Below are 22,964 nucleotides of genomic sequence, written 5' to 3'. Positions count from 1 at the left end.
AGGAAGGAAAGAAGAAGAAGAAGAAAGAGAAGAAGAGGAAGAAGAGGAAACAGTAGAAGCAGTGTCTGACCTCGGCCGTTCTCACGGATATCTTGGATCATCAACTTGTAGTCGACATTGTCGACCTCGATGACGTAGTCGTGGATGCTGATGTTGCGGTTGCCTAGCAATGTGTAGAGCCCCTCAACGGCAAAGTAACAGGGCCGGTCGTCGTTGGCGTCCTTGTTGTTGCTGAAGATGAGCATGGCGTGCCGCCGCCAGCCAAACGTCTCCTGGATCTTGATGCCGAACTCGCCCAGCTTCTTGTGGGTCGGGCCCGTGTTGGTGACCGCCGTGTACATCTCAAAGCCGATGGCGCGGGCACCAGCCGTCACCATGGGAACCTCCCAGTGCGTGGTGAAGCGGGCAACTGGCGAGGACGAGTAATCGCAGCCGGGCCCGATGAAGGCCCAGGGGTCATGGGACAGCTTGAGGTCGACGGCGACCAGTGGCGCTATGGAGTCGGAGCAGAAGCCGTCGCGGTTCTCTGAGCTGCCGTGAACAAGCCGCAGCTTCAGACCCGGCAGCAGCCATGGGTCAGAGTTCACCTGCCGCACTGCCTGCTGCAGCGCCGGCGCCACGCGAGGCCATGACCACGCATAGTCCGTGTTCGTCTGGGGCAAGATGGCTGCCAGAGTCACCTCCTGCAGCTCCTCTGTAGCGTTGTCAGCGGACAGAGAGGACACAGCTGATTGGACGAGCAGCAGCAAGAGGAGGGGTGAGGAGCGGGGCCACCTGGACAGCATAATGATGAGCCTGTCAGACGAGCTGCAGGGAAAACGACACACAGCTGACATGAGGACAATTTTTTTGATTACATTTAGTTATTTTTTCTATTCTGTATGACGGAAGAGCAAAGGTTTTTTTTTCTTTCTCAACTCAAAAAGCAGCAACGTAGAAAGACTGTATAAAATATGGACGTAGTTACCGTGACGTCACCTGTTGGTTTCTGAAGAGAAAATGGGCAGAAATGGGCAAAGAGGCGGGCCGAATGGCTGAAACAAGCCACCTAGCGGCTGGTGGACCTGTCACTCAAAGCAGCCATGTCCTTCATTATGCAGAACTTTACGGTTTAATAAAATTTAAACAAGTGAGTTTATTACTGCTGTAAAGTTGGGCATTTTAACATGGGGGTCTATGGGGATTGATTCGCTTTTGGAGCCTCAAGTGGCCGTTCAAGGAACTGCAGTTTTTGGCACTTCCGCATTGGCTTCATTTTTCAGCCCCGGAAGTTGCCGCTTGGTTGAAACAGAGCTCAATATCAATTAGAAATAAGGTCGTTTGGTTTTCTATTGGTCCATTTCATTTTATGTATATGGAATTTGCCAAAAATTATAAATAGTTGGATTAAAAAGGCTGTTTAATGAAGCTGTGTCTGATATTACAGATACTACAGAATCACTGTGATCAGTAGATCTGTGAGTAGATGTGAGTTTTTACCGTTGACCAATAGAATTGTGACATGGGAGGAAAAAAAGAGTAAAAAAAAAAAGAGTAGAGTAGATTATATCAAGCTTTAGTTTGGGTAAATAATAAAAAATAACATTAAAACTGGCTCAGAACAACATTAACACAGTATCTGAACCCAGTGATTTTTAGTACACCAACCAGCCCTGAGAGCGTCACTACGTCACCATGACTCTACATTAAACGTTTCTCGACGACGTGCTGATGAACTTTCAGGTGAAACTTTATTTATAAAAACTGAAAACAAATATTTTCTACACTTGAAGCTTCACATGAAATCTTTTTCTGGGAACTGTTGCTTCATTGAGTCAATATTTTTCTTTTTAAAAAATGTGCATCCCCTTCAGGAGCTGCTGGGATTTCTGGGAACTCAGCCAGCAGGTCCATGTGGGCTCCATAAACTGTCCAGTAGCTCCATGTGGGCCCCATGTGGGAGAGCGAGGGCAGTCATGTGGAACTAACTGACTGAGCGGACGCACAGAGGATAAACCTGGTTAAACAACAGCGACCTGCAAACATGAATAATAATAAAGTTTAACTGAAGAACAGAATCACTAGGAGGGATTCAGAAGCTTCGACTTTTGTGAACATCTCAATTAGTGTGAGACAACTAATCAGATCGTCTGAAACAGAATATTGCGTAGTGCTTTATTTTACAGGTCTTTTAATTTTGTACTGATTTCCTGGAAATATTCAGTAACATTTCCTGAAGTAATTTGCAGGTATTTAATTTTTAGGACACTTTACAGAGACTGTGGTGCAATTTGGTACCAATTATAAGAAACAACTTTCTGCGCTGTAAAAAACAGTAAAATGCTAGCAGCTGGAGCGCCAATAAATTACTGTAACATAACAGAAAATAACCATCTCATAAATATATAGTAATTTTCCATAATTAAAATACAGTTAATAGTTTTAATTTTACATGAAATCTTTTGTATTTTTAGTTTTTAATGATAATTGGGGTATTTCCACCTATTAAAACAATTCAATTTCCTATAAAAATGGACTAACACTGCTATAATACAAAAATGACAGAAATGTGCTGTTTTAAATTGAGTTTAATTACATAATATTAGATCAAATCTTTTAAAATCAATCTATATTTCATGTAATAAAATGATATACCACTGATTTTTTTAAAAAAAAAAAGTAAAAATACTGTTATAAAACAGGTAATCAGCTTCATAATTATTTATAAAATTATCAAACTACTTACTTTAAGATCATATCAATTGTAATACGAGTTTTTTGTGCAATTTTACTTGAAAATCTTGTATATTTAATAGATTGTTCATGTTAAAAAGGTGTAATAATCTATAAAAACAATGGATTCACCTTTAAAAAATGTCTAATTATTGTTATAAAACACGTTTCTGTCAGAAGCGCTGACATTTTTTAATATGAAATACACATACACACATTTTAACAGTCCTTTTATGTGAAAAAAGCAACATTTTCGTAGTTAAAATTTTACGGTAATTCACAGTTACGCATACATTTTTCACATGGAAAATCTGTAAAATAAAAAAATCTATCAAACTTTAATAATTTTTTTAGTAATTTTTCTTTAACTGACAGAAAATACTCAGTTTTCAGTGTCAAACTACATTTTAGCATATTAAGTTGTTTCTTAGAAACTCTATAATGAGCACATTTCCCAAATTACAAAGAAAGAAGAAGAATAAACAGTTACACAGCAACTAATTTTAGGAAAGTATGGAAAAACCCAATATGCTAATGCTAAGTTTAGCACACAAAACTACACACTGAAAACGGAGTCATTTCTGTCAGTTAAAGAAAAAAAAGTCTACTTTATCAGGAAGTTTTGACTTCATATGAACCCAAATAGCCTATAATGAGCGAGTGCTTACAAACTTAACACTGTCTTCTGTTTTTTTCTTATAATTTGTACCAAATGTCCTAAAATTTAACTGTTAAATATCTGCAAATTACTCAAAACATTTCCAGGAAATCAGTATCAAGGAGTAGAACTTTTGCACACCTGCAAAATCCTCTAATCCTTTCTCATTTTTTAAGCTCCTATCAGATTTTAATTCGTTATTGAAAATACTGGGTGTTTATCTTTTGAATGGTAGCTTTTCTAGGTCGTGACTGCGTGCCGTTTAGGCTATGTATAATGTGCCTTTTATATTTCTTGGTCTATTTATCCTGTCGACATTGAGAGCCATAAGATGATTTTGAATGATGATTGATTAAATGAGTGATGTCATTCTGTTGTGTGATCTGATTGGTCCACGTCGGTCAACCAACCTATTTAAATAACCTGATGAAGGTCTGCGTACCGAAACGTTCCAATGAATGGAGTCAGGAAATCAGTATAAAATTAGGAGACGTGTAAATTAAAATGTTACATTTGTGGAGTTTTTAAAGTTTTTTTATTAGTTTGTACAAACAGATAAATAAAGGTTGGTGTCACATAAATATATGTTGTTTTACTGAAACACCTTGTACGCTCATTTTACTGCAGGCATTTTTTAATTCAGCAGCATTTTTTCTTCAAGTTATATTTATATTATATATTATTATTATTATATTACAGATGTCTTTACCCCCCCACCCTCCCACCCCCTCGTTGTCCTCTGTGTAACCTGCAGAAATCATATTTCACAGTTTCATCTGTCAGAGCAGCCGAGTGTCACTGTCAGGGACGTACGACATATAGAGTGATGTCACACACACACACACACACACACATATATGTTTGTCTTTTTAGACTTGTGAGGACTCTCATTGACATAATGCATCTCTTATACCCTGATTCTAACCTCAGACAGCAGTCAGGTGTCCGTATGAGCAGTGAAAGAGGTTTTCCTCGCTGTAATCATTCCTCCTGTTCATACTGGATATTAAAAGATCCTTCAAATGTGTTCCTCAGGTCTAAAACCCAAACTGGTCCTCACAAAGATAGATGTACAAGCACACACACACACACACACACACACACACACACACACAGATAATCTGATTCTGCATCAACATCAATCAAACAGAATGAAGCTCCGATGTCAGAGTGTCATTGAACGCATCAGGTCTTTACTCTGCACTAAATGAATGAACACATGAACACATGGACACATCACCTCCACTAAACACTCACTCACTGTGTGTGTGTGTGTGTGTGTGTGTGTGTGTGTGTGTGTGTGTGTGTGTGTTTGTGTGTGCTATTGTTCTCCAGCGGTCTTCAGTATTATGTAAGTGTTGTTGCGAAACAGCAGCAGAGTCTCACAAAACACACACACACACACACATTATAATACACACAAACACACAGTAAACACACAACAGTGGACGCTGACTGTAACCACACAGAGAAGATTATAGAAACAGGCTCAAACATCACAGACAACATGGGAACACTGTAAGAAATGATAAGAATATTACAGAAATATTATGAGAATATTATAAGAATAGTACAATAATATTATAGGAATAGTAAGGGAATATTATCAGAGTATAAAAGGATAATTTAACGAATATTAAAGGGATCTTATGGGAATATTATAAGAATATGATTATGGAAATAAACTAATAGCTAAATATGGCAAAAATCATCTTCTCATTTTGAGATTCATGTTTTTCGTGCACGGTCCTTTAATAAAGACTAATTAGTAATATTTATGTTCATAGTTTTAAAACTCAAAGTATCTCTGATGAGTTTTTCACAGTACTTCACTTCACTACAGCTTTGAGGTACTTGTACTTGTGTTTACTTGAGTATTTAGATTTGAGATTTCTGTATTTCAGACGGATATGTTGTACTTATTGCATGTATTTATCAGCTGGAGTTAATAGTGACTTTACAAACAAAACATGATCAGTTTATAAAACATGATTCATTATAAAGTATTTTAATCGACTTTCCTTCAAACAGCTACAACCAGTAATATCCTATAATAACGTCTCTACAACAGAAAACATGAATATTCATCATCTAGAAGATTCTTATTTCTAACATTATATTTGTATTTATTCTATTGTGAATTTAATCTGCAATATTTTATATTAATAGTTTGTTTTTCTCATTTTACTTCAAAAATGACTCCAAACAATGAATCGAATAGTTGACACCTAATCGATTAATCTACTACTTGTTGCAGCTCTACATATATATGTATATATGTGTATATATATATATATATATATATGTACACATACAGTATATGTATCTATACACACTGTAATCACAGTGTAGTTCAGTGTCGCAACAACACAACAGCAGCTTCACTTTCCTCAGTATCCATCTGTTATTTTGATCCAAAAAAACTGTCGTAGATTTATTGTTAGCTGACATTCAAAAGACACACAAGTTATCAACGATCAATAACCAAAAGAGCAGATTATAACCAGCTTTAGTTTGACTAAATAACCCAACAGTAGAATAAACAGTAACACATACTGGCTGTTATTTGTCTTTTCTCTCTGGGTCTCATTAAATGAACATTAAAGCTGTGTTTCTTGCTGTAATCATTCCTCCTGTTCATACTGACCATTAGAAGATCCCTTCATAATGACCTTACAATGTAAATCCACAGTCCTCCTTCTGTGTAAAAATGTATTTAAAGTTTATTTGAAGCTAATATGAAGCTTCAGCGTCCAAATGAGTCAAATCAAGTAGATATCTTTCAACGTTACAGTCTTTTTAGTGCCAAAGTTCCTCTTTTTGTTACTATACTTCCACCTGCAGCTCAACAGGGAAACACTGTCCGAGGAAACACAAAGAGGGAATTTGATGCTAAAAAGACTGTAAATGTGTCAGATATCCACTTGATATGACTAACTCAGACTGATGAAGCTGAATAGAAGCTTCACACAGACTTTTAAATGACACACTGTGGATTTTGGCCTCCATCACTTCCATTGAAAGCACATTTGAAGGATCTTTTAATATCCAGTATGAACAGGAGGAATGATTACAGCGAGGAAAACCTCTTTCACTGCTCATACGGACACACTGGAAAAATTAGGATCCTGCCCTTTAACCCAGAACCATGTTGGAAGTATTAACATCGCTGTGAGGTCTGTTATTGTTTCTGAGTCACTTTCATGTCTAATAATCTATAAATAACTAAGTATACACAGCAAATAGCATATTATAGCTACGGTTATATCTCTAATCTCTATTCTATTTTTAGTTATTCTATTTATTTTCAGTCTATTTAGTTTTGGTATTTAATTTAGCCTTTAATTGCATTTGTTTCTTTTTCCAACCTCACTGTTCCTGTATTTAGATTTATAATATCAGTTTGGAACTAAAAAAGTACTCAATCTATCAATCTATCAATCAATCTATCAATCTATCAATCAATCTATCAATCAATCTATCAATCTATCAATCTATCTATGTACATCAAAACACACTGAATGTTCTCTGCACACTGGGTTCAAAGTTGTCCCAGTTTAACCAGTATTAATTAGTTATTTTGAGCCAGTGTTACACACAACAAGCTTTAATCTAAAAATCGTCACAATTGTTTCGTTTCTTGTACAAATCGATGTGAATGTGACAAGTTCTGACATGTTAGTCTGGAGAGACTAGAACAAGCTTTAGTTTGATGAAATCATAGAAATAACAGTGAAAGTGTCTGAGAACAACGTGAACAGTGATTTTCAGTGTGTTTCATGTCTGCGTGTCTCGCGCTCAGGTAGTTGTTGTTCTTTACCTGCTCAGATCTTCAGTCAGTCGCTTCCTGCAGCTTCATGTTCCAGCAGAACACAAACAAACAGACGAAGAAGAAGAAGAAGAAGAAAAAGAAGAAGAAGAAGATGTTTCCACGGCAACATGAAAAGAAAGAAAAAAAGGATCTGCGGTTCGTTTCCGGTTCTGCTCCCGGTGACTGCAGCACACCGAAGGCTTTAAAAAACGTCCCGGTGAGGTTCCGGCTGCAGCCTCTGTCTGTCTGCACGCGCACACACCGCGAGGCAGAGGCGGGCACGCGCTCACATGCACGCTCCGCTCTGGTGGGCTGCTTCGTGCGTGTGTGTGTGTATTAGTAGTCATGCCCGTGCGCGTGCCTGTCCCCTGGGAGTGCAGAGTTAATAATCAGTTACACACGAGGAAGAGTTTGATTTATTTGAACATTTTCACACTTAAAATAAATAAAAACTGACAGTCCGTGTTTTTGTTGTTAAAGGGACATTCCGTCTGTTTAAATCTCGTCTAAAGAAAGAAGGGCTCCAGCTGGTTTTGGGGCCCCCTGGTGGCGGAGGGGCCCTCAGCTTTGTTCACAAATCCAAAAGAAAAACATTTTAATTTAACAAGATGTGTATTTATTTTTATTGATTTGTTTGTTTGCATAAAAATACAACTCATAAAAAATATATAATATGTACACAGATATATAACGAGTGGTTGAAAGTAACTAAGTACATTTACTCAAGTACTGCACTTAATTACAGTTTTGAGGTACTTGTACTCTACTTGAGTATTTCCATGTGATGCTACTTTCTACATTTCAGAGGGAAATATTGTACTTTCTACTCCACTACATTTATTTGACAGCTTTAGTTACTTTTCAGATGAAGATTTGACACAATGGATAATATAACAAGCTTTTAAAATACAACACATTGTTAAAGATGAAACCAGTGGTTCGCTTCACTATTAATAATCTAATGATGTCATATATAATAATATATCAGTCAGAGAGACCAAACCACTACTTTTACTGCAATACTTTAACTACATCAAGCTCATAATACTTATGTACTTTTACTGCAATACTTTAACTACATCAAGCTCATAATACTTATGTACTTTTACTGCAATACTTTAACTACATCAAGCTCATAATACTTATGTACTTTTACTGCAATACTTTAACTACATCAAGCTCATAATACTTATGTACTTTTACTGCAATACTTTAACTACATCAAGCTCATAATACTTATGTACTTTTACTGCAATACTTTAACTACATCAAGCTCATAATACTTATGTACTTTTACTGTAGGAGGATTTTTCATGCAGGACTTTTACTTGTAATGGAGTATTTGATACTTTTACTGCAGTAAAGTATCTGAGTATTTCTTCCACACTTTCTCTTCTCTGTGAGTTTTTTTATTCCAAAATAAATCTGACAAAAGTTTTCTAGTAGTTTCACTTTAATAAACTTATAATAAATAAGTGAATCAGTGATGTGAGTTTTCTTGCTGCTGTCGACTTTTCTTCCTCTTCTATTGTTCTGTCGGTTTTTTTCTTTCTTCCTCTGATTAGAGCTGCTATTTCAGTCTGTGTGTGTTTGTGGATTATTATACTTGTGAGGACGTCTCGTGTCCTCTGAACAAACGTAAAGATGTTTTTCTTCCTCATGAAGTGAAGATAAAGTTTGTCCTTCAGACTCTTTTCTGTTGATCATCAAGTTCATTGTTTATTCAGCATATAAATATCTAAACTCTGCAGAAGCTGTTTAATACTGTTACACACACATAGAACTTTAAATATCCAAATCTTGTCCAGAGCTTTCAACCACATTGCATGGTCTTCAGTTGAGAAAAGAGGTTTAAAGTTTTCAGGCTGAGAGGCTGAAAAGTTTAATTTGGTGTCTTTTTATGGAGATTATTCTATAAAACAACATAACATCTAAAAACCTGCTGAATATTTAATATCTCAACATGTTTGTTCAGCTCGTTGCTCTATTTTTACCACTTTGTTTAAAAAAAACACTTCAATTTGATTATTTATAGCTCATGGATATTAGATATTTAAATTTATATTGAAATTAATACAATGAATTATTTCTAATTTAAAAATAAATACATTTGCGATTTAAAAGAACATTCAAAAGTCTAATATTTAACAACAAGTGAAATTTAGGCATAAAGAGTAATATTACATTTATTTATATTTTCTTTTATCTTGAATTGTTTTTTTTTTAAAACCTGCTGATTTTATGATTTGTCTGTTTCATTTTGCTGCCTTGAAATGTGCTCTATAAATAAACATTATTATCATCATCATATTATTATTATTATTATGAAGGAGAACAGTAGTTGTACAGTATGTCTGATGTGATTTATATGTTCAGGTTATTTCGCTGTGGATTGAGCTGCTGACCTCATGACCTCTATGACCTCATGACCTCCATGACCTCATACTCGCCTATAAAGTCAAACGCAGTCATCGTGTTTGTAGGACGGCGTTGTGGAGTCGAGGATAAACTGTGAAGCTCAACTTTTAAACAACACAAATGAGAAATCTTTAAAGTGTTAATAACAGAACGACAGTTTCATGAGAACCGAACAAACCGTAGAGCTGCAACGAACGATTATTTTATTGATTAATCGGTTAGTTGTTTGGTCCATCAAATCCAAGATCCTTAAATGTCTTGTTTTGTCCACAACACAAAGATGTTCAGTTTACTGTCATAGAGACTAAAGAAACCAGAAAATATTCACATTTAAGAAGCTGAAATCAGAGAATTTGGACACTTGGACAAACAAATCATTCAGTTAAAGCGGTGATTAATAGACAAGCCAACGTTGTTTTGAGTCTTGTGTTCCTGCATTTACTTCTTAAATTGGTCTTTCTAGCAATTTCTTTTTTTCTTTTCAGGAAGTTGCATCTAATAAAGTGTAAAATGTTTTACTTTTTGTGATGTATGATGTGAATGATGTGATACTGAAGATGAATTTCTACTTTCTACAAATATAAATGTAACAATGGCTGCTTGCATCGTCCCTGTCACATAAATAATACAATCAAAATAAATAAAAATTCTTTTGTGTAACAAATTTAAATTAAATTGTAAAGTTGTTTTGATTTTTCTTTAAAAATAATGACTCAAAGCGATTATCAAAATAATTGGCGATTGAATTAATAGGTTGCAGCTCCACATTTAACATCACCTACGAGAAACCAAAACAACACAGACCCTGTGATGATGAAGATGATGATGAAGATTAAACTGAGCTGAAGCTGAATCAGCTGTTAAAGTTTAATGTTTGAAATGTTCAGTTTCTGCCTCAGTCTGACCTTTGACCCTGTAATAAAATCTGTTTTTCTGATTGTAGTTTTGAATGTTTTCATTCTGAGACATTAAATGAAGTTAATGAACAACACACACACACACACACACACACACACACACACACACACACACACACACACACACTCAGAGGGTCGTGAGTGTGTTTTGACAGGATACACCCGGTGGACCAGGAAGTCACTTAGTAACACACACATACATTCTCTCCCCCTCTGTACCTCTTCCTGGAAATGATCACCACCCACCTACACACACACACACACACACACACACACACAAACACACACACACACACACACACACACACAAACACACACACTCACTCACACACACACACACACACACACTCCTCCTCCCACTCTCTTGTTAATAAAAACACTCATGTGTTTTTGTTTCTCTTGTCTGACGGTGAATGTTGCACTTGAACGCAGCACGCCAAAGGACGTCACAGGAAGCAAGTCTTTTTTTGAAAATTAAAAAAACATATATTTTTAATTTTTTTTTAAAATTACCAGCACAGTAATATTACAAAACAATGGAGAAAAAATAAAATAAACAGATCACAAAGACACAAGCAGAAATAAAACTACAATATAAAAAACACACAACACAGAAATTAAAAGACAAAAATAAATAAATATAATTTAAAGAGTGAATAAGAATCATCATCTGGTAATGTCGTCCACAGTGTTTCTGAAGAGAACGTCTGAACTTCAACATAAAACAAGTTTTTGTTTGGAAGAAACTAAAGAAATCTGACTTTGTGAATATGATGTTTGCCCATAAAAACAGCAGTTTTTATCAAGTTATGAACTTCACTGTTGTTAGACTCAACATTTAATAAATAAGAACATAACAACACAGAGTAGGTCTACTTCCAATGACTCCCAAAACGACCTACATGAGTGTTTTCATCGCCCTCTAGAGGACAGATGGAGACAAAAACCACTTGGTTCGGGTTAGATTGTGGTTTGAACACTCGAGCTGTGGTGTCTCATCGTGTCTTTCGCGGTGACACTTGGTTGGAAGCAGGAGGTGAACACTCGTCTCCTGCAGCAAAGGCCACTTTTTGCCTTTTTTGCCGTCCTGCCTCCTCCTGAGAGAGAAGTCACCTTATATAAACGTCACCTGAACAGCGTCTCTTCTTCGGGTCATAACACATGATGGTGTAAACATAACCATAAGTGGTTTTTGCCAGCATGAGTTTAAGACCTTTACTGTTGTTTTGTTGTGAGGACGAGCTGTACTGTAACAGCAACCATGAGTCTCCCAGATTAACACGGAAATATGAGTCCAAAAATGACTTGAATGAGTAATGAGACATAAAATAAATGAGAAAAGACTGTCTGCAACTTTTCACTCTTTGGGAACAACACAATAAAATGTATGTTGCATGTTGTGTGTTTTAGCTGTTTATTGTCCACCTGTTAATACATAAAATAACACTGTAAACGCTGAAAAAAGTTGCGCGGATGAAAATCAAGTATAAACAGACTGAGTGAATAAACGATGACATACATGAATCATGTGACTTAAACGTCAGATCTGTGTGGAGCGATGATGAGGAAACTGTAACCTTCCTCACATCAATACATGAAACCAACAGAAATGTCATATTTGACTGTCGCTCTTTTAATGACGTAATCTCGTTGTGTCTCTTCTTCTTCTTCTGCGACGGTTTAATGGCAGTGGATGAAACAAGTATTCACCACATTTCTTTCAATCTGTTAAACTTGAACAGAATCAGGATCTGATCTTGTATTTAAAATCTGGTATCATGGCCTTTTTTTGATGCATTTTTATGAATACTGAGTCTATTTTAAACATATCTATGACATTTTATTCATCAAACGTTGTTTAGATTTTTCTAAACCCATCTTTCCTTACAGCTAAGATTCCCCTCTCTCCTCCAGCAGGCTGTTTCTGGAGCTATTTACATAAAATCTGTATTATAAATGAGCTCCTACTCTAACCCTAACCCTAACCTTCCTACCCTAACCCTAACCGTCCTACCCTAACCCTAACCCTCCAACCCTAACCCTAACCTTCCTACCCTAACCCTAACCCTAACCTTCCTACCCTAACCCTAACCCTCCAACCCTAACCCTAACCGTCCTACCCTAACCCTAACCTTCCTACCCTAACCCTAACCTTCCTACCCTAACCCTAACCCTCCAACCCTAACCCTAACCTTCCTGCCCTAACCCTAACCCTCCAACCCTAACCCTAACCTTCCTACCCTAACCCTTACCTTCCTACCCTAACCCTAACCGTCCTACCCTAACCCTAACCTTCCTACCCTAACCCTAACCCTCCTACCCTAACCCTAACCGTCCTACCCTAACCCTAACCTTCCTACCCTAACCCTAACCCTCCAACCCTAACCCTAACCTTCCTGCCCTAACCCTAACCCTCCAACCCTAACCCTTACCTTCCTACCCTAACCGTCCTACCCTAACCCTAACCTTCCTACCCTAACCCTAACCCTCCTACCCTAACCCTAACCGTCCTACCCTAACCCTAACCTTCCTACCCTAACCCTAACCCTAACCTTCCTACCCTAACCCTAACCCTCCTACCCTAACCCTAATCTTCCTACCCTAACCCTAACCCTCCAACCCTAACCTTCCTACCCTAACCCTAACCCTCCTACCCTAACCCTAACCCTCCTACCCTAACCCTAACCTTCCTACCCTAACCCTCCAACTCTAACCCTAACCGTCCTACCCTAACCTTAACCCTCCTACCCTAACCCTAACCCTGCAACCCTAACCCTAAGCTTCCTACCCTAACCTTCCTACCCTAACCTTAACCCTCCTACCCTAACCCTAACCCTGCAACCCTAACCCTAACCTTCCTACCCTAACCCTAACCTTCCTACCCTAACCTTCCTACCCTAACCCTAACCCTCCAACCCTAACCCTAACCTTCCTACCCTAACCTTCCTACCCTAACCCTAACCTTCCTACCCTAACCCTAACTCTCCTACCCTAACCCTAACCCTCCAACCCTAACCTTCCTACCCTAACCCTAACCCTCCTACCCTAACCCTCCAACCCTAACCCTAACCTTCCTACCTTAACCCTAACCCTCCAACACTAACCCTAACCCTGCTACCCTAATCCTAACCTTCATACCCTAACCCTAACCTTCCTACCCTAACCCTCCAACCCTAACCCTAACCTTCCTACCTTAACCCTAACCCTCCAACACTAACCCTAACCCTGCTACCCTAATCCTAACCTTCATACCCTAACCCTAACCTTCCTACCCTAACCCTCCAACACTAACCCTAACCCTACTGCCTTAACCCTAACCCTAACCCTCCTACCCTAACCCTAACCCTAACCCTCCTACACTAACCCTAACCCTATTGGCTGGGGGTGAAGGTGCGGGCCACACCTCCAGCCAATCAGAATATGACCTAATGAAAGCAGTAGCATGTTTACCAGGCAGTAAGACTTTTTATCTGCTGAACAACCAGCAACACTTCCAGTGTTTGCTCGTCATCCTGCTGTGATGCAAACTGTGACTACAGAAGTTACGTAAACACTCAGCGTAGTGCCGGGGGCAGACTCCTGCTAAAGCTTCCTGCAGATTTGATTTGACTTTCAGGTGTGACGTAGTAATGAGCACCGCCTCAACGCCGCTCGCGCTGCAGCCGCAAATTTCAACATTTCAAATAACTTAAAAAGACTGAGGAGATAGAAATGAGTCATTTCACAGCACAGGAGGCTCCAAAATCACCCTGATCCATCCCAAACATCAGTTTATTGTTTTCCACAATACTGGCTCTTTAATATTCAATAAATAAGTTCCTGGTCAGCAGAGAAATGCTGGTTTAAACTGTGTCACTGTAACGTCACAGGTTTGATTCTGGCTCAGGACATCAGTTATAGGTGACAATAATAATATAAAATCAACAATCTCCTAAATAAATCCCTGCTGTAGGTTCGACCCCTGGTCTCTCAGGGTGGCCGGTCTTCAGGTGCTGGATCAGGTACGCCCTCCTGGTGAAGGTGCTCCTGCAGAGTCCACATATGTGCGGCCTCTCCCCGCTGTGGACCTTCAGGTGTCTCTCCAGACTCTCCTTCCTGCTGAAGTCGCGGCTGCAGAAGGCACAGCGGTAAGGTTTCTCCCCGGTGTGGACCCGGCGGTGGATTTCCATCCTCCTGATGGAAGTGCACTTCCTGCCGCAGACGTCGCAGGTGCTGCCCAGCTCCTTGTGGGACCGCAGGTGGTCTCTGAGGCTCTCAGCCGAGTCCAGATGGTCCCCACAGGCGCCGCACCGGCTCTCCGGCTCCCTGCAGTGTGACTCGGCATGCCGGACCAGAATCCCCTGCGTGTAGAAGGAAGTCCCGCAGATCCTGCAGCTGAAGGACTTGACCGGACTCACAAAGGGGGCGTTGGGTCTGCGGCGGCTGCAGGTCATCTGGTCCTGGTTCTGAGACGAGCTGCGTCGGATGTGTTTTCTCAGCGTCCTCTGAGAGCTGAACTCTCTGCCACAGCTGCTGCAGGCAGGAGGCCCCGCCCCCCTCGTCCTCTGTAGACCTGGTTCAGACTGAGCGCTGGTATGTTGGTCTGCAGCTGCGTCGGCATCCTCAGCAGACGACTCTGATTGGACGACGTCCTCGGTGCGAAGAAGCTCCTCCCCTCTGTGAGACTGGGTCTGATTGGATGAAGAGCCTCTCTCGTCATCGCCGCCGCTCTCCAGCCAATCAAGACTCGGTGTGAACTTGGTGTCCGACTCCTCAGGTTCAGCTCCGCCCTCTTCCTGTTTAACATGCAGGTGATTCAGAATGAGGCTCCGCCCCCTCACCTCCTGCTCTTCTTCTGTGGTGAAAATCTGCAGAACACCTGAAGAAGAAGAACAACTGAGTTTACACTGAAAAAAACTGCTGATTTATGTTTTTATTAGAAAAATAAATGATTGACATTTTGACATCGATGACATTTAAACTCCTGTCACTTGTTTCTGTAGTTGTCGAGTGACATCCACTCCATCGTTACTTTAAAGGACACATATTCTGCACATTTCCAGCTCTATATTTATATTCTGGGGCTCTACTGGAATATCTTTGCATGATTTCCAGTTAAAAACTCCTTATTTATCTTCTACTGGTCCTTTATGCAGCCCCTCAGTTCAGCCTCTGTCTGAAACAGGCTGTTTTAGCTGCTGTCTCTTTAAGGCCCCGCCTCCTGATGAGCCCACTCTGTTCTGATTGGTCAGCTTCAGGAAGCTTCCTCCGGCTCAGGAGGCTACGTAAACAAACTATAGCAGCAGGATTTCACTTCTTTTTCTCCTTCTTTACTCCAAACGTCAACTTCTCAAAGTCTTCAAGAGTGGGCAACACTAACAACACATGGAAACACCTTAGCAACCACCTTAGCAACCAAGGCTAGTATATGTGACGAGCTGACGTCAGCTTGTTAGGTTGAAGCCCTGAGTATTGACTTGCAGGCAGCTTTTCTACATATGTTTACCTCAAGTTTTGGAACTTTGACCATGTTTAATATCCGACATCAGAACAGGAAATAAATAACAGAATTTTGTCTCCACCAACCCTCCTGCTGGCAGCTGATCTCCGCTCGGACTGCAGCCTCCAGCATCATGTGATCCTCAACCACTTCCTGTTTGACACTGAACATTTCCTGTGTGTTGTCAGGCCCCGCCTCTGTCCAAGACTGGATCTGATTGGACGAAGCAGTCAGGTTTTCCTCTGGTGTCTCCCTCTGCCAAGCAGGACTTGGTGTGAACTTGGAGTCTGCCATCTCAGGTTCAGCTGCAGCTCCATCCTCTTCCTGTTTAATGCGTAAACTGGGGCTCCGCCCCCTTACCTGCCACTCTTCTTCTGTGGTGAAAATCTGCAGAGCAGCTGTAGAGGAGGAAACAGCTGATATTTAGAGAGTTTTATTAGACATGAGACAGTTTCAACACTCACTGATTTTTTAAAAATTTCTTACTTTATTATTTTTATTCAGTTTCATGTTTCAGTTTGATTCAGAACATTTTGTTTTTAATTTGTGTTTCTGTTCATGTTTTATGAATCTGTGTGTTTTTGTTTGTTAGATTTCTTGGTGAATCTGTGGAAACATGTTGTTTTTATAAGAGAATCAAATTAAAGTTTCTGTTAATTTTGGTTCAGATATTAAACTCTGATGATCTCTGACTTCCAACAGTCACAATCAGACAATTCTCTACTGAAACAACATACAGTCCTCCACTGTTGTCCTACAGTTTTAGTTTAATACACAGCGTCCTCTTGACTGTCCAGCTGCTGTACTGCAAATGACTGAAGAGATTGTTGCCTTTAGTGTCTGAAAAACTGTCAGAGTGTGTGTGTGTGTGCTGGAAAGTATAATACTCTGACCCATTGCACCACCTAGTGGTGGCCAGGTCATACTTGACCCAGGAGGACCACAGATGCTATAAATTTGAATAAACATCCACAATTCAAAGAAAGTAGTGATTATTAATTTTATTTGCGAAGATCATAGTATGGAACCATCCATGTTATTTTATGGCAATTACATGGAAGAAACCAATATTTCTGATATAAAAACATTTGAAAATGAGTCAAATTTGGCCCGCGGACAACTTGAGTAGGATTTTTCATGCAGGACTTCACTTGTAAAGGAGTATTTTTTATTCTGTATCGGTACTTTTACTGCAGTAAAGGATCTCAGTACTTCTTCCAGCGCTGCTGCTGACAGTTTCTACAGAGGATCTCGTGATTGTTAAAAGGTTGATAAGATGAACTCTGTGGTTTTACCTGCTTTTATTTCAAACAGCACTGCTGCAGAGAAACGAGTTGCAGTGTCGCCTTCACACAGAAGCCATCAGTGCCGTATTGTCAGCAGACTTTAGTCAGTTAAAGTGAGAGTCTGTGGATTTTAAACTCTTTGGTATTCAAAGAAAACAACACAGGAGATAGAATGGCAGCTTGTGGTGAATCTTTTAAATAAAAAAGCTGAAATTAAAGCCTTTATTAGTGATTATTATTAAAGTCTTTATTGGTGGTTTGGATTATGATCTTCACTGACTGGAGCTTTGACTTTAGTTTTCGCTGTGTTCTGGTTTATTTTGCAGTTTGTATTAACAGTTACTGAAGTTCAAGTTGAACACGGTGTGTTTGAAGCAGCTTTTATTTAAGGTTGATGCTTCAAGTTTATTTGTACAGCACAACAAGGCATTTTAAAGTGCTTTACATAGAGCTTAAAAGGCATCAAGACAGAATATAAAAGCAACACAAGGCAACGTAAAGAGACATTCAAATACAATATAATGTTTTTCACCACCTGTGTTCAGCTTTTCGACACTCTTTCTTCTATTCTGACCAGCGCGGCGTTTCTCCATAGAGATCTTTAGCTACCAGAGACAAGCTTCAGCTTAGTGGGTGCAATGGCATCAATAACATCGGTAATTTTAGAACTGAAATCATCTACAAGATCATTGACTGAGACCCAAGAGAGGGTGGGTGTGGAAGAGAAAGCCTGAATAAATATTTCACTGGTGTTTTCAGTGATATATAGTTTTGTGATTACCTCTGTCTGAACATTTGTGTGCACGGAGATAGCACTCTCAAAGAAAGCACAGGAATGATCAGAGAGAGCACAACATCAGTCACCACAACCTTAGAAATGTTCAGACTCTTGGAGATGATTAAGTCCAGAGTGTTTCCCTTGTTGTTTGTGGACTCCGTCACATGCTGAGTCAGTCCACAGTTATCAAGAACACAACACAGTTCTTTAGTCCCCCAATGTGAATCATGCTCTTAACAATGATCAATAAAGCTTTAATACTGTACTGGGACGATGAAAATAAAACACTGGAGTGTGATGTCTGTTGATTAGTTCTGAGAAAACTAAAAGGATCATATTAATCAAATGTAAAAACAAACAAAGTACATCCACTTTCTAGATTCATCAATTCATACTAATCAACAAATGAACTCCATCAGTTGATCTGTTTCATTCATGTCCTTTGGGATGATGTTAATGATGTTTTAATGAGGTTTTAACTGAGACTTCACTGTAACTGAGGAAACAGTTTTAATTCACAGTGCTGCTCCTCGTCCTGATAACCGTCCCTGCCCCTTTAAACACAACAAGCTCCACTTCCTGGTTCCCTCCCCTTCAGATCTACAGTTTGCAGATGGGTGTAACCAACATGTGATGCAGTATAAGAGCTGCAGGCTGCATTCACTGCAGAAACACATGTTGCTCAGATCAGAGCTCAAAGTTCTTTCACTTCTCAGGAAGTGAAACTCAGACAGTCGTTGCTACTGAGAGCAGACATGGCGCAGAAAGGAGTCCAGCTGGACCAAGAAACCTTCTCTTGTTCGATCTGTCTGGATCTACTGAAGGATCCGGTGACTATTCCCTGTGGACACAGCTACTGCATGGGCTGTATTAAAAGCTTCTGGGATGGAGAGGATCAGAAGAAGATCTACAGCTGCCCTCAGTGCAAACACACCTGCATACCGAGGCCTGTCCTGGTGAAAAGCACCATGTTAGCAGCTTTAGTGGAGCAGCTGAAGAACACTGGACTCAAAGCTGCTTCTGCTGATCACTGCTATGCTGGACCTGAAGATGTGGCCTGTGATGTCTGCACTGGGAGGAAGCTGAAAGCCCTCAAGTCCTGTCTGGTGTGTCTCGTCTCTTACTGTGAGAATCACCTCCAGCCTCATTATGATGTAGGTCCATTAAAGAAACACAAGCTGGTCGACCCCTCGGAGAAGCTCCAGGAGAACATCTGCTCTCGTCATGATGAGGTGATGAAGATGTTCTGCCGTACTGATCAGCAGAGTATCTGTTATCTCTGCTCTGTGGAGGAACATAAAGGCCACGACACAGTCTCAGCTGCAGCAGAAAGGACTGAGAGGCAGAGAGAGCTCGAGGTGAGTCGACAAAACATCCAGCAGAGAATCCAGGACAGAGAGAAAGATGTGAAGCTGCTTCGACGGGAGTTGAAGGCCGTCAGTCGCTCTGCTGATAAAGCAGTGAAGGACAGTGAGAAGATCTTCACTGAGCTTATCCATCTCATCCAGAAAAGAAGCTCTGATGTGAAGCAGCAGATCAGATCCCAGCAGGAAACTGAAGTGAGTCGAGTCAAAGAGCTTCAGGAGAAGCTGGAGCAGGAGATCACTGAGCTGAAGAGGAAAGACGCTGAACTGAAGAAGCTTTCACACACAGAGGATCACAACCAGTTTCTACACAACTACCCCTCACTGTCACAACTCAGTGAACCTACAGACTCATCCAGCATCAATATCCGTCCTCTGAGACACTTTGAGGATGTGACAGCAGCTGTGTCAGAGCTCAGAGATCAACTACTGGACATCCTGTGGGAGAAATGGACAAACATCTCACCAACGGGGACTGAAGTGGAGGTTTTACTGCCACAACCAGAACCCAAGACCAGAGCTGGATTCTTAAAATATTCACGTGAAATCACCCTGGATCCAAACACAGCACACACATCTTTGTTCATATCTGAGGGGAACAGAAAAGTAGAACGAACATATAAATATACGTCTTATTCTAGTCACCCAGACAGATTCACTGGAAGTTGGCAGGTCCTGAGTAGCGAGAGTCTGACTGGACGTTGTTACTGGGAGGTGGAGTGGAGCGGGGGATGTGTTGAGGTAGCAGTCGCATACAAGAATATCAGCAAAGCAGGGTGCGACTCTGGATTTGGACATAATAGCAAATCTTGGTCTTTAGATTGTGACAGGAACAGTTTTATATTTTGGTTCAATGATATCTCAACTTTCATCTCAGGTCCTGATTCCTCCAGAGTAGGAGTGTACCTGGATCACACAGCAGGTATTCTGTCCTTCTACAGCGTCTCTAAAACCATGACTCTCCTCTACAGAGTCCAGACCACATTCACTCAGCCTCTCTATGCTGGACTTGGGCTTTATATTGGATCCACAGCTGAGTTGTGTAAACTCAAATAGACAGAAGTCATTTCAGACTTCATGTGTCAGATTCTGTTGTAATTCTTCATGTTTTTGTCTCCATTGTTTCTGAGAGCTCGTTGCTGTGGTGTTTCTGAACTGCACAGAGATCAGCTGTCAATCAAACTGGGATTATCAACACTTTATTCTTTTCATTTGTTGTTCTGTTGATGTTTTCAGTTTCTTTAAATGTGACTTTTTCCTGTGTGTTTTTATCCATGGAGGCTATCGCTGCTCATGATGACGTCTTTTACCTTCACTGACGTTTCTTCAGATGAAAATATAAACTTCTCTTTGTTCTAAATGTTAGTTTCATGTTTGTATTGATGTATTTGTGTGCTGTTGTTTCTTAAAACAGAGAAAACAGCAGAACTTCCTTCATCATAGATATTTTGTTCTCATCACTTTGTAAATTCATTAAAAAAGTACAATCAAACTGTAATTATCATGATAATAATCATTTATTATGTTCTTGTACATAGCTGACATTCTGGGTTAAACTAACTGATTGTGTGGATGAAATGAATCTGAACATGAAATCATTAAACAAGAGTCATTTAACAGACTTTACTGATTGGATGTGTGAACAATCTGAAGCTTTACATAATCAATAAAGATGTTTTCTTTCAAGAGTGAGCAAAGTATTTTCTTCTGTCTCATTCAAAGCTTCTGGAGAAAATGTGAAATTAAAATGAGAGTTAGCGAATTTTCCCTCTAAACTTCTCACATGCTTTCATTTCAATAAATGTTCAAATGATCCAATATTTCAGCAAAAATCAAAGATTAGAGAAAAAGTCCAAAAACTGAAAACAGATTTGTGTATCAGAACTTTGTTTTTTCTTCTTTCCTCTCCCATTAATCATCTCACCACCCCTCAGATTTATCTGCTGACCCTTTGGAGGGGCCCGACCCCTAGGTTGGGAACCACTGGACTAAACTAGCTAACTGTATATAAAGTAGTGTAAACTAGCTCCACCTCCAGCAGCTACAACAGTAACATGCTGCTCTAACACTGATGCTTCACTATTAATAATCTAATGATGTCATATATAATAATATATCAGTCAGAGGGACCAAACCACTACTTTTACTGCAATACTTTAACTACATCAAGCTCATAATACTTATGTACTTTTACTGCAATACTTTAACTACATCAAGCTCATAATACTTATGTACTTTTACTGCAATACTTTAACTACATCAAGCTCATAATACTTATGTACTTTTACTGCAATACTTTAACTACATCAAGCTCATAATACTTATGTACTTTTACTGCAATACTTTAACTACATCAAGCTCATAATGCTTATGTACTTTTACTGCAATACTTTAACTACATCAAGCTCATAATACTTATGTACTTTTACTGTAGTAGGATTTTTCATGCGGGACTTTCACTTGTAATGGACTATTTTACATTGCTGTATTGCTGTATTGGTATTTTTACTACAGTAAAGTTTCTGTTTATATTTGAATGAAACTGTTTGGATCTATCTAACGGCAGTAGCGACATCTGGCGGGAAACAGACACTACGTCACACACTCAGCGGACATTTTCCTCATCAAACCAAACAAACAGCAGAGAGACGTTTCTGTCCACCGACCTGGCGGTGTGTCCCCCGGTCGTCCCGCCGCCTCCAGCAGCTTCCTTTGACGGTCGATCTCCTGTTTTGACCGGAGAACTTCGTCTTCATACTCGGCGATCGTTCTGGCAAAAAGCCGGAAAATGTCGTCTGTCGCCGCCGTCAGCCGCTGATCGACAAACAGCCGCAACACGTCGAGCTTCAGCATGTTTCCACCATGAAACTCAGAGACTCAGAGAGGGAAGAAGCTGCTGTTGCAGGTTTAATGTCGGCTGAGCAGAAACAGTTAAAGTACACACTTTTACACGGCAGCAGGCAGGAAGTCTGCACAATAAAATCACATTGGGACATTTTAACAGGAAGACGTACTCAGTCTATGGATCCTTTGCAGTAAAAGTACCAATAGTGTAGTCCAGTGGTTCCCAACCTAGGGGTCGGGCCCCTCCGAAGGGTCAGCAGATAAATCTGAGGGGTGGTGAGATGATTAATGGGAGAGGAAAGAAGAAAAAACAAAGTTCTGATACACAAATCTGTTTTCAGTTTTTGGACTTTTTCTCTAATCTTTGATTTTTGCTGAAATATTGGATCATTTGAACATTTATAGAAATTAAAGCATTGTAATTTTCCCTCTGAAATGTAGTGGAGTGGAAGTATAAAGTAGCATCACATGGAAATACTCAAGTACCTCGAAACTGTACTTAAGTACAGTACTTGAGTAAATGTACTTATTTCCACCAATGCCTTTTAAAGATCCAAAGAACTCCTCCATGGACCTCAAGAACGTTTTTAAGTTTCTTTATACATTTTCATTAAATCATCACACTCTGATGAATGTCATATTAGAGCTTTTATTCTGAAATTTTAAGCGGAAATCATAGTAATTCAGTGAACTTAAC

At 39.7% G+C, this 22,964-nt stretch overlaps 2 protein-coding genes across 2 annotated transcripts in view; both read right to left on the bottom strand.

Annotated features, from left to right (window-relative positions):
- npr1a (natriuretic peptide receptor 1a) overlaps positions 1-7,505 on the bottom strand; it is a 41,522-nt gene extending 34,017 nt beyond the window's left edge. Inside the window, exons 1-2 of the mRNA XM_042435807.1 lie at positions 7,191-7,505; positions 71-807 (exon numbers count right to left, since the gene is read on the bottom strand). Of these exons, the coding sequence (XP_042291741.1) occupies positions 71-785 (715 nt within the window). The 5' untranslated portion in view covers positions 786-807; positions 7,191-7,505. The remainder of the gene's footprint in view (positions 1-70; positions 808-7,190) is intronic.
- Positions 7,506-13,873: 6,368 nt separating this feature from the next.
- LOC121913173 (zinc finger protein 135-like) lies at positions 13,874-22,499 on the bottom strand. The gene is made up of 3 exons (XM_042435862.1): positions 22,090-22,499; positions 16,082-16,393; positions 13,874-15,374 (listed from the first exon to the last, which is right to left on the bottom strand). Exons 1-3 carry the CDS (start codon positions 22,274-22,276, stop codon positions 14,437-14,439), a joined length of 1,437 nt encoding a protein of 478 aa, XP_042291796.1. The 5' UTR covers positions 22,277-22,499; the 3' UTR covers positions 13,874-14,436.
- Between the last annotated feature and the right edge of the window lie 465 nt (positions 22,500-22,964).

This window comes from Thunnus maccoyii, chromosome 15, assembly GCF_910596095.1.
Source record: "Thunnus maccoyii chromosome 15, fThuMac1.1, whole genome shotgun sequence".
Classification (NCBI taxonomy): Eukaryota; Metazoa; Chordata; class Actinopteri; order Scombriformes; family Scombridae; genus Thunnus; species Thunnus maccoyii.
The sequence above is the reverse complement of the archived record's forward strand: the minus strand, read 5'-3'. Positions and strand labels throughout refer to the sequence as shown.

What these genes read in the sequence shown, in the direction of transcription:
- LOC121913173 (XM_042435862.1), bottom strand. Translation starts at nt 22,276, where the DNA reads ATGCTGAAGCTCGACGTGTTGCGGCTGTTTGTCGATCAGCGGCTGACG. An exon ending in ACCGGGGGACACACCGCCAG is followed by an intron (nt 16,394 to 22,089) that starts GTCGGTGGACAG and finishes CCTCCTCTACAG; the next exon opens with CTGCTCTGCAGATTTTCACC. An exon ending in GATCAGCTGCCAGCAGGAGG is followed by an intron (nt 15,375 to 16,081) that starts GTTGGTGGAGAC and finishes CTTCTTCTTCAG; the next exon opens with GTGTTCTGCAGATTTTCACC.